Source organism: Zalophus californianus, chromosome 8 (assembly GCF_009762305.2).
Source record: "Zalophus californianus isolate mZalCal1 chromosome 8, mZalCal1.pri.v2, whole genome shotgun sequence".
Lineage (NCBI taxonomy): Eukaryota > Metazoa > Chordata > Mammalia > Carnivora > Otariidae > Zalophus > Zalophus californianus.
In genome coordinates, this window is record NC_045602.1 from 114097417 (window position 1) to 114109484 (window position 12068).

At 58.6% G+C, this 12068-nt stretch overlaps 1 protein-coding gene across 10 annotated transcripts in view; it reads right to left on the reverse strand.

Moving 5' to 3' along the window:
• NOL4L (nucleolar protein 4 like) overlaps positions 1-12068 on the reverse strand; it is a 129526-nt gene that overhangs the window by 27735 nt on the left and 89723 nt on the right. For 6 of the 10 annotated variants that reach the window (XR_003524422.2, XR_003524423.1, XM_027620471.2 and 3 more), the window contains one exon: positions 488-629. Coding sequence is in view for 8 of the 10 variants with exons in the window: in XM_027620471.2 (XP_027476272.1) it covers positions 488-629 (142 nt within the window). In the remaining 2 variants the exon portion in view is untranslated. Of the gene's footprint in view, positions 1-487; positions 630-1005; positions 1064-2592; positions 2726-3365; positions 3387-5122; positions 5380-8807; positions 8993-12068 lie in introns of those variants that run through there. The other 4 variants (XM_027620476.2, XM_027620475.2, XM_027620477.2 and 1 more) reach the window with 4 other exon arrangements.

Here is a 12068-nt window from a genome sequence, read left to right on the forward strand (position 1 = left end):
AGCCACTTCTCATCCTAAGAGGCTGGGGACACACAGTGGACAAGTGCACTGCCTGCTGGCTCACAGGTGACAGGCAGGGACCCTGTCCTACAGCCTCATGTTGAGCTGCATGTCGAGCTACAGAAGCCCAACTCTTGCTTTCGTGGCTGGGCAGCTGGACTGTTCTGGGTCAGGCACACTGGCTAATGACCTTCCCAGACCTGAACTGTGGTAACGTCGACGTCCATACCCCACCACCCCACGAGCATCAGCGCAGACACGACACCCCGTAGGGCTGCCGGCCCCCGAGGGCTCTATCCATCTCCCTCCCGGAGGACTTGTTCCCCCCCTGGCACCAGGGGTTGGGGCACTGGCGGAGACACCCAGGACACCAGGGGCAGCTGGAAGCCTGGACCTGGGCCACCCCCAGAGGCCCCAGCCCCAGATCCCACGGCCCCTCTGGTTGTGGGCGCGTCCCCTCCCCCGCCAGCCGCCAAGGGACACTCACCGTCCTCTTGGCTGTGGAGGTTCTGAGGGCTCCGCATCCTCTCGTCCTGGCTGGGACTCAGGCTGGAGGCCAGGTGTGGGTCAGCTGACATCCATGTGGAGTCGTTCATATCAAAATCTTCACTGCTCACAGAAGTTTCATCCTGATCGGGGACAAAGAAGGTGGATGTTCAACAGGCACAGGCTCTCCACAGCCCCGAAGCAGCAGTTTCGGTGAACCCTGGGTCCTGTGGGCATTTGGGAGTGCCCAAAGGCCACCTGGAGCCCCCAAACCTTGCAGTAGGGGCTGGGTTGCTCCCCTTGCCCCCCATGGAAGTGGTTCGGGCTCTGGTTCCTGTCGGAAGCCAGGGCTGAGGGCCGGCAAGGTCTGTAATTGAAGACAATTATGAGGTCTTGCATCCTGTAAGGGCAGCTAGCAGGGCCTGGCTCGTACCCTTGTGAGCCAAGGTTGAGACAAGCGCTGTAAACAAGGGCCACAGCTCCCCTCTCCCTGCCCACAGCCCAGAGAAGAGGGCTTACTGTGCACAGGGCCTGGCGGCCAGAAGGGGGTAGCAGGACCTGCCTGTGAGCTGCAAGGCCAAGCCGTCGCCCCCACTAGGCCTGCCGCCCCAACTCCAGCTCCTGTGGAGCATGCATGGAATTCCTTTCTCCCACTCCCCCAACCCAGAGGACATTTCTGTCTTCCTCCTTCCTAACCTTTGCTGGGCTTCAAAGATATGCTCTTGGGCAGCTTCCAGGGCTGAAAAGGCCAGGCCCAGAAGTGCAGAGAAGGAAGGGGGTGGGGCAGGCGAGGAGGGTTCGAATCAGACCGCAAAAGGGGGTTTGGCTCAAGGACTTGGGGGGCCGCCAGGGCCTTCCAAACAGCCGGAGGGCCTGCTGGAGAGGACCACGCCTGCCTCCTCTCCCCTGGCTGGCTTCAGTGAGCCCCTGGCCAGTCATCTGGGAACCCCCAGGGCGGGGCCCCTTCAATCCAGCCCTCCAGTGGGAAGGGACCCCACCTCCTACTTGGCCCGGCCTCTTTCAGGAGCTGCAAGCAACTGTGTTTGGGAGCTGGCTGTAAAATGCAAGAAAGATGACCCAGCAGCTCCCACACCCGAGCTGGCTTCGCCCCCTCCCCTCTCCCCTCTAGCAAGATACAATGGTATCTGTGGGGCCCCCAGTAAGGACCTCTGGCAGAGCACCCCCCTCCAAAAAAAAGCCTCCCCTCCAGGGCCCCCTCACAGACAACTCTTTTATAATGAGCAAACACACTTTGGTTGGAACTTTTCTTCAGAGGCTGTCCCTGAGGCAGACACATCTGTTCTCCAAGTGCTAGGGAACCAGTGTGGATTATCTTCCACCCCTCCCCCACCCCGCTAGGCTGGCAGGGAGTTTCCTGGAATTTACTGCTTCTGTGCAGCGAGTGTGCACCCTCTGCGGCTGGATCTGGAGCACGCGAGGTGGGCCACAGGGCCAGCTCTGCCCAGCTCGGGGGTCCCCACGAGGCATACCCGGAGCCTCAGGGGACAGAGACCATGTGTCCTCCTGTGCCCTCTCCCACCCCCACACTCTGCCTCCCTCGCAGAGGCTGCCCTGCTCCGTATGCACAAGCACATCCGCCCCGTCTTCCTCGGACGAAAACATGCTCACTCACATTCCCCCAGACTATCTTCTCACCCCCGGGGGGACACGCATGTTCAAGAGGCTCTCTCTGCACAAAGGGACAACAAAACTGTCCCCTGTACCCCCAGGATGGAACCTAAGAGGGAGAGGGGAGACTGGCAGGAGAGAGGACCCTTGGAAGCATAGAGCCCATCCAGGCTCCGGAAGCCAGGAACTGGGGCATACTTGCTTGGGCGCCTTGCTCCTTCCTGGCTGCCCAGGGCATGCTGTGCTCAGGGCCTGAACTGAGGTAGGAAGGCCCTCTCCTGGCTCTGGGGTGTTGTTGAAACACTCGAGATTTAAAAGACTGAATCTATTAGCATCCGGAAGCACCACCTACTCAAAGCGCTTCATGTATTCAGTTAGCAAGTATTTACTGAACACCTACTATGAGCCAAGCACCTTTCTAGGTGCTGGCAAATTGTGTGGTGGATAAGACAGAGTCCTGGCCCTCTTGGCACTCACCGTCCAGCAGGGAAGGGACAATCAGCGGATAAACACATCACCACCGTGGTGAGGAGGGCTCCAGAGGTGGGAGAGGGGCCTGCAGGGCTGAGCTGTCAGGTGGCCGGGGAGGGCCTCGCTGGTTAGGAAACACCTGAGCAGAAGTCCACGGGAAGTGAGGAAAGTTGCCATGTGGGGGTCTATGCAGGGAGCCTTCCGGGCACCACCACGTGCGGGGTGGGGGGGGGGGTGTCTGAGGAGCAGCCAGGAGGCCACTGTGGTCAGGGGGCTAGTCTGGGGGCAGCGGAGCCACACAGGGGTGTCCCCGGCCCATCACCCCGGGCGGGGCTGTCTGCAGCCCAGAGAAAGGCTTGCGGACTGTTCCACTGAACACACAGCGTCCTCACGGAGGAGCAGGGAAAAGGCAGAACCGCTGGGTGCAGCGCTCAGGGTGCCCACACTCTGCCCTCACTCCACCAAGCTGAAAACATTCACAGACGCCAAAGTGCACCAGGTGCCAAGTGCTCCCCTTGGCCCGCTCATTTCATCCTCCCCGCAGGCCCACCAGGTAGATGTAGTTATCAGCCCCATTGTCGGACGAGAAACTGAGGCTCCGAGGGGTTAAGGCACTTGCCCAAGGTCACGAGCTTACAAGTGGCGGAGCCAGAGGTGTTGGATCCTGAAGGCCCAGACACACCCTCCCTCCTGCCGGCGAGTCTCTGCTCCCGCTGTCCCCCTCACCTGGAGTACCCACCCTACTGTGGCACTCCACAACCCAAGTTCTGAGCACACACCTGTCTCACCCACCGGCTCCGGCTCGGTCTCCATCTCGTTCTTACGCCCACACCCGTCCGTCGGCACCCACGGCCCCTGCACTTAGGCACACCCCCCTCAGCTGCGGCACGTCAGCACGCGGTGGGGCTTTGCCCAGTCTTTCCCCAGAGAATCGCAAGTCCTTCTGAGGGTGGGGACGAGGCTGGCGGTTTCCTGGACCCCCACAAGGCCTGCGAGACGCAGTGAACTGGCTGAAGTGCCTGGCATGATGCTGGTGTTGAATGCGGACGTGGCCAGAATTTGACAAGGACTCGGTCCCACTGCACACAGCTGGACGGAAACCAGATGAGCCCTGGATCCTGTGGCCTGGGGTGGGGGGGGGGGGGAAGCGAGCAGGGGTCTCCCTGCTGCCCCACCAGCCACCCCCCGCAGAGCCTAGGGTTTCTCTGACTCCGATTGCTTAACCGTCCCCCGCCCCGACAAGTCCAATTAGGAAGAGGTGAGCTACATTTCACATTGACTTCCCAATCACCCGATAATGGAGAACACCCAGTGCCCACCCACAAGGGCCTCTGGGGCAAGGGTCTTAGATTTCCTCACATCCACTTCATAAAAAAAACCACAGCAACAACAGCAAAAAACCCAAAAAGGCAGCCACCCACGTCAGGCCTATCTCAGGACCTGGTACCTGCCCCTCGGAGACCTGCCCCGGCCGCCCAAGCCACCACAGCTAGTCCAGTGAGCTGCAGGCAGCCTGAGGCCAGAGCCCACTTGGCAATGCCACCACACCTCCTCCCTTCCACTGAGAGAACCAGACTCCTTAACGACAAAGTGTCTCAGGATGAGACCCAAAGGAAACGCAAGGGAGACGAAGCTGTATTTACACACACTCCCACATGAGCTCTCTTCAACGAGGCGACACACATTTACTGAGCATCTACTATGGGCTCGTGTTGTGCTGGGGACAGAGATGACTAAGCCTCCTTTCCTCTAGGACCTTGTTATCTAAGGAGAGACACCAGTGAGAAATTCGGACCTGCCCTTAAGTGCCAAGAGACAGGGGCTGCGGACCTGCGAGCTTGCCCCATAGAGTCTTCTCCCGGCCCCCGGGGTCCTGCTCCATGAATCCTGGCTCGGAAGGCAGAGGTTCTATTTCACATTTGGACACTACTGCTACAGCCATTTTTTATGAGAAATCAAGTGTGGTCAACCTGACTTAAAAGCAGAAAACGAGTAAGTCCCGGTCGGACTTACACAGCTGCCACAACTTTTACTGTCAGGGCTGTCTTGGGAGAGAGGCGTGCCCAGAGCCCCTCTGCGACCTGCCTGCAACAGCACAGCCCCCAGCTGCAGAGGGCAGACTGAAACTTCACCCACTCACACAGGGCCAAGGCCCGGGGAGCGGGCTAATTACACAGGCAATTACCAGCACACACGGTCACAAGCCCATCAGCGGCTGGAGCGGGCTGTGCGCTCGGGTGGGGGGCTGGGGTGGGTGCGGGAGGCAGCTGGGCGCAGGTTTGGGAGCGGTGGCAGGGTCTCAGGCCCCTGCACTGACCTAGGGTACTCTCCCTGCTCAGCCAGAGGTCGCGAGTCAGGCACCTCTTGCTTTTCTCTCCTGGACGCTCAAGGGAATTTGGTCTACTAATTTCTCTCTTTCTGTAAACAAACTTCAGTGACGTTTTCATTAGAAAATAAAAGAGTAGATCCAATCCAGTACTTCTGGGCCCCCTCTCCCCAGGCTCCCCGTGAGTGACCAGACAGTCGCTCCTCTTACCTCTGCCCTCAGACACCTTGAAGCCTACGGCCTTGCCACCTGTTGGTAAAAGTCCATCATTCGGCACCAAAGGGCCTGAGCCACTGTGGGCCTCAAGGTGACAGCGACAACGGCCTTCCTGAAGAGGGAACTCAAGAACGTGTGGGGAGCAGGCGGGCAGCACCCAGCCAGCTGCTGGGACACACCCCAGTCTGGGAGCCCCGACTCTGGGCAGAAGGAGAGGGACCGACCAAACCCTCCCTGCTCTTATCTGCAGTCCAAAATTCATGGGCAGGTTCAGTTTCTCTCCACCCAGGTTCTGTGGCCCTTCCTCCTCTGCAGGCAAACTAGCACCAACTGCTGCCCAGCCTAGGAGGAGGAGAAAGTGGGAGAGCAGAGGGGAAATGGTGGAAACAAGCCTGTATCCATGGCGGGTAACTAGGAACAGGTGCTATCAGTAACCTGATTATTTTACAACTGGGGTCAGTTTCTTGGGAACTAGGTTCCTGGTGCCTCTGAAGTTGAGCCATTTGCATCCTCCAGGACAGGGATCCTGGGGCGTGCCTCACACAACATTTTCCAGGCCTTTCCTCTGGGCTGTAACTCTATCTCTACCACTTGCTTTGAGGGGAAAGGGAAAAAAAAAAAAAAGGGGAGGAGGATTTGCTGAGAATTTAGTGCAATTGTAAGCCATAAGCCCTGACCAGGAGCCCTGGGTGTGTGTTTCAGGGAAGGGGGTGGGGGGAGGACAGGGATGTGCCGGAGGTGTTTCTGGGCCAGGCAGGAGACAGACCCCTCTGTCTCACGCCTGCAGTCTGTTTGATGAGAGGCCGAAGCTCTTGCCAGAAAGACCAGGCTCGGACAGTTGCCCCGGCACTAGTTCTACCCCAAGTAGGCAGGCACCAAGATGCAGAAAGTGAGCACCTCCTTCTGGAACACCTGCAGGCTCCTTCCAGACCCTGGAAATTCTTCAGTACGAGGCAATTCTTCCCCTTGTCTCCATGTCAGCGAGCATTATACACACAGCCTTCTGAGCATGCCAAGAAGGTACTGAACCGCATTTGACCCCAACTTAACCACTTCAGTTCATCAGATGGCTTATTAATGGAAGACGAAAACCCCCAGGATTTAAAGCAACAAAGGTTCAAATCCCTGTAGTGAAGGGATTGCAGAAATGAAATCTTAGAGTGGTCTGAGCCATAGCTCCTGGGAGCTGTGGGGTCCCGAGGCAGCCGCTTCTTGCTACACTCCAAGCCCACCTGGCCACCAGGGGAGGCCAGCCTCCCAGGGACACTCCCTGCACAATTCCACTCCTTCCTGCTAACATACCTCCTATGCTCACTAGTCATAAGTCATACAGGCCCTTCTGGGAAATGTGAAGTGGGGAGGGCTGAGACAGCCAATCACCTACCACCTTTTAGGTGCGCTCTCTCACACACATAGGGTCTGTCAGAAACACACACATATATGGGGATGCTCTGTTGTCCTTGCTGTCGTGAACGCCTGAATGCTGGGAGTGGGCATTTTCAACACCTTCCTACTAGTGTATGGAGTGTAAAACGGGCTTTTGTTTCCTAGGCAAAGGCAACTGGCTGTTTTCCCAGCACTCCTCACCACGAGGGCCTCACTGACACCCTAGGCCCTGGCATTAACAGGGGTCTCTTTAAGAAGGTGGCTGGAGAGATGAGCGGCAGCAGACGGGGTTCTTCCAGCCAAAACGAGGGCTGGAGAGGAACCACTCTGAGCTAATCCCCTGCAGGAGTTTCCTTCCAAGAAAAGGACCCAGACAAGACAAAAAAGTTCTTGAGCAAGTTGGGGTGGCCAGGCTCCACAGGGGCCCAGGGTGGCTGAGGCCACAGAAGTTCCCCCAAACCCACCTCCCTAGCTGGAAGGAAAGCTCTGGGGGTACTCTGCTCCTGCTGTTCTGCAGGCAGGTGCTGAATGGGGTCTCATCACCCAGCCATGGTACAGTGGGTGTGGGAGGAGGTGCTATCTTAAAACCTACTCTATAAAACAAGCCCAGCTTGAACTGGGATTAGACAGGAGCTTGATATTATTTAAAGACACATTTAGGCCCTAATGGTTTTCCAATGAAGGGGTAATTTACTATGTAAGGACTAAACAGCCACTGGGGCTGGGGCCATCCATGGGTCTTTCCCCCAGAACAACCTACAGCCCAGAAGCAGGGGGCAGGACAGCACCCCTAGTCCTGTCACACAGATGGTTCTCCCCAGAGGAGCTGTGAGAGCCCCACACACCTCTCCCCACAACCCCCACCTGGTAGGCTGGGGGCCCCAGGCTGGGGTTTCCAGCTGATTCTGGGATAAGTAGGGCTTTATCTCAAGGGAGAATCTATTTCAAGCCACAATCCTTCTCAGAAAGAGGAGGAAATCACAGAGTCCAAACACCATTTCAGGTGAAATCAGGAGGTTATTAATCTCCCCTCAGAGCAGACAGAAAGAAAAATCAATGTTTTAGAGGGGGGAAAAAGGTTCCATTTGAATTAATGGGTTTGTGGCTTCTCCATTGATCTGCGCCTCTTCACACTTTCTTTTTGTGCTTTTGTGCTCTTGGGGAGGGGGAAGGGAGAAGGGAATGGGGAGGAGGGGGGTGGGCCTCCTGGTAAGGAAAAGGACGGTCTAACCTTAACCTTTCTCCAGGAATAATGCTAATTAGTCAGGCTTAATGAGAACTTCCCCTAGGAAGCGCGGCCCAGTAGGGGCGACCGGACTCTGGCAAACGCTGCTCCAGGTTGTGGGGGGGAGTGGGGGTGGGCGGTCACTTCTGAATTCTAGCAGCTGGAATAAAAAAATGTGGATTGCACCCCCCCCCCGCCCCGGCCCCACGAGAAAGTGTCCGGCCCAGGAGGGCTAGGTGGAGAGCGGATAGCGGCCGGCGGAGGTGTAAATCCAACTTAACCCGGACGCGCGCCCTCACCCCGGCCAGCTGCCCCCGCCCCACGCGTCCCCTTCATTAAGGAATGTCCCTTCGCCTGGGTCCGCCGACGCCCCCGGCTTCCGCTCCGTTGGTACACCTGAGAAGGGCCACCGGTCCCCTCCGGGGAGGGACAGGGGCCTGCCGAAGTGGGCTCAACTCTGCAAACCTCGTCTCAACTCCCCGCTCCGAGGCTGGGAGCCCCTCCCAGCCACTCAACGCTTCCCGTCCTCAGATCCCCAAACACAGTCCACTTCCCCTCTCGCCGCGGCCGCGGTGGCGGCAACACGAGCCTGGCCCCCACCCCGCCGCCTGCGAACGCCTTCCTCCCCGGGACGCGGTGCCGAGCCCGCTGCAAACGGTGTGGCCGCCGCACAATACCGCGGCGCGGCGCACACAATCACCGCCCCCCAGGACCGGCGGCGCGCACGGCCCGGGAGTGGGGTGCGCCCAGCGGCCCCCCGGCACTCGCGGTCAGGCACACCTCTTGGGCACTCCACAGCCCCCGGAGTGCATCTCCTCTGTCCGCCCCCCCACACACCCGGTCACACTCACCCGCCCCCCGCCCCAGCCCACTCCGCCCAGGGCGCAGCCGCTTCCCTGCGCCCCCCTCCTCAGCCCCAGCGCAGGAAGCTCACCCCCGTCCCCCTCCCCAGAACCCCCCAGCCCCCCCCACCCCCCAACCGCAGCTCAACGGCCGGCAGCAGGAGGGGGGCGGCGGCCGGGGGCCCGGAAACGGCCCGATCGCGGGGATCCGGGCCGGACTCCGTACCTGGGCGGGAGGCGAGGCGGAGACGGGCGGTCGGGCTCGGCGAGTGAGCGGGGCGGGCGGCAGTGACAGCCCCACAGCTCCAGCTGCTGCTGCTGCTGCTGCCGCCGCGGCCGCCCGGGGAGAGGGGCTGGCACCGCCGCGGCGCGTCACTGCCCGGCCCGGGGGCGGGGGTGGCCAGGGGGAGGGCCCAGGCGAGCGGCGGCTGCAGCGGCGGCGGCGCCGCGGCCGGGAGGGAGGGAGGGGGAGGGGGGCACCGGGCACGGGGAGGCGGGGGAGGGGGGGCGGGACCGGGCACGGGGCGGGGGCCGGGGGGAGGGGAGCGCAGGGAGGGCGCACGCTGGGGGAGTAGGAGGAGCAGCAGGAGGAGGAGGTGGAGGGGCTGACGAGAGGGAGGAGTGGGCACGGAGGGGAGGGGGAGAGAGAGGAAAAGGAGGCACCCAGAGAGAGGAGAAAGGAGGGAGAGGCCGGGGGGCGGGGAGGGGGGAGAGGAGGTGGAAGGAGGGGGTGCTGGGCCAGGTAGTGGGGGAGGGATGAGGGCGCACTGGACGCGCTGCCGTGCGCTCTGGGGGGGAGAGCGCTCTTAAGGGGGAAGCGCTTCGAGGAAGATTCTGGCCCGGGGCTGAGCCCAGGAAAGAAGGCGGTGGGGTCTGTGCCCGCCCCTCGCTCCTGGAGGCCGCAATCTTCGGGTCTGAGGGTGGGGGTTGGGGGGGGCACCCGGCCTGCCGGCTCTCCGCGTTCAGGCCAAGAGAGGAGAGACTTAGCCCAAAGAAAGTGACTCAGGCACCATTAGGAACTCTCGGCGCCCTGGGGCCTTCGGGCAGCCCTGGACCTCCTCGCGCCTCCTGGTTCCCCGGGGACGCGGGTCCTCGCTGGGCGGGGCTGCTGGGTCCCCGGGCGGTCTCCGCGAGACCCTGGTCTGGGAAAGCCAGGCACGTGGCCGGCTCTCTGCCGCCCCCCCATCTCAGGGCCCCCCTTGTCTTGATCAAGTTCAAGCTCGGTCCCCTCGGTGCGCTGCCCACCCTCTGCCCCCTCCTCTCCCCTCCCCCTCCCGATATTCCGTACCATCTCGCCTCTTCACTCGTCCTTTGTCTCTTTCCCACCACTTAGTTTACACCCTCCCAAGCTCCCCTTCTCCCTCCCTGGCGGGCGCCTGTGACTTCAAGATGCATTCACCTGTCCGACCCAAACATTTCAGCGAACCCGAGCGCTCGCCGCGGACTCTCTCTCTCTCTCTCTCTCTCTCTCTCTCTCTGCTCCCTCCCCACCCCCCCCACCCCACTCCTCCCGCCGGTCATTGTGCTCCTCTAGACTACGGGGTACCGGCTCCTTACGGCGCGCTAGCTCCAGTTGTAAAGTAATAGGATAACATCAAGAATGCTGCTCCATCCCAGACCTGGGCGCGTACTGTCCGCGGAGACACAGCACCGCAGGAGAGGGAAGACCCACGCGGATCGGAGACGCCGTCCTCCCGCACACAGACAGACCTCGTCCGCCTGGGGTGCAGGAGAAGACCGCGTGGGGCGCCGCGGGGTGGGGGGTGGGGGACCCTGAACCTGCAAGCAACCTCAAACTCAGGCTAAAACATAACTCGCTCGTCCCCAAACAGCACAATTAGACCCTAGCAGAGAAGATGGGTCAAGGGCAGATGTCCCCCGCCTCAGATTCACAACCTCTGTTACAACCGATCAGCCTTCAGAAAAAGCCTGTGCTTTAACAAGGATGAGGAGCTGCCCTCGTGGAATTCTGTGAGGAAATGGTAAAAAACAAAACAAAACAAAACAAAAATACCAACAACGATCCCACCTCCTGGTCCCTCTAGTCGCACCCGAAAAAGAAGGGCAATTTCTCCTGACTTTACGCTACAACTCATTCACAGTGGAACCAGCAAAGAAGAAAAAACAAGAGAGCCATCTCGATTGTTTGCAATTTTGAAACAGACTGCCTTTAACCCTCCAACTTTTTTTCTCTAAAAGCCTTTTTCTTTCTTTCACTGAAAGCTGTGCATTGTGAACAATCCGAGGTAAACAAGGCTCCCTCTACAGGTGTGAGTTGGAAGTACAACACTACAGGTTCAGAGCTCAGTATTCACCCATTGGAAAAATGAAAAGATGGCAACACATCAAATTAAAGGCATGCAGAGCAGACTTCCTTCCACACACGCTAAAGGTTTTTCTGTCAATATAGAACTTAACTCTCTTTTTAAAAGAGGGTCTAAGCACGTTATTCATTCATTAGCACCTTTTATCCATGAAATCAAATGTGTTTTCAAATCAACACACCCTTCCCAGTTTTCTCTAATAGATCTTTACTTCTCATCCTCTGTGGTGGGGGATCGTTCGGAGGCTGCATCACACATGTCCACATCCACACATGTTGGTGCCCAGTTATGATTTTTAGAATTTTAATTAGTGGCTGTGACTCTTTAGTTCATCCAGGGAGATGTGGGCGTTTCCAACATGGGAAATGCCCTTCCTCACTCTGAAAATGAAATAATTCAGGCCCCGGATTTCCCATCTCTTCCCACATTTCTAGAGACCTTTGACTTCTCCTGGCCTGAGTCACTATCTCACAGCAGTGGTGGACATTTGGGCTTGAAATATAAAGCCAAATCCAACTGAAGTTCAAAGGTGGAATTGAACCCAGATAACCCACCTTTTCTCTGACTAATAAAAGAGAGCCAGTACCACCCAGGAGAGCAGAGCAGTGATTTTCTCTAGGCATGAAATGTGAACTCATTTACCATCCCTGAGATAAAACAGCCTCGGCCCCACTCAGCCCACAGAAAGCAGTTGGGAGCCCTAGAGAAACCTGGCTGTTTAGCAGCACTGAAAATTAGGTGAGTTTTCCTGTGTGCTGAAGCCTGCAGAAATCTCCCAGATCCTTAGTCCTGCAGGAGCTGCCACTCCTCAAGTAACCTTGTGCTGGTTGCTTTCAGTGTCCTTGTGCCTATGGACAACTCCCTCGATCCTTAAAGTGGCCACAGCACAGGTCCCAACAAGGAATGGCATGACCTAATTTCTTGACCACTAATTCTCCCAGTGATGTGTCCCTTTTTCGGCCCCAGTCTGGTGGGAGACTAGGGCAGAGAAGGCTGCTCCCATCTGCTTAAGACGGCAGTACTGCCCTTGTGTCCCCTTCGTGTCAGGCCCTGCAAACAGTGGGTGTTTTTGTAAATGGACAATTGGCAGGGCATTTGCTCTAGAGAGCTTCTTAAGCAGCAAACCCCTCCAAGGAGATTTCTATATGAAATGAGCATACTCC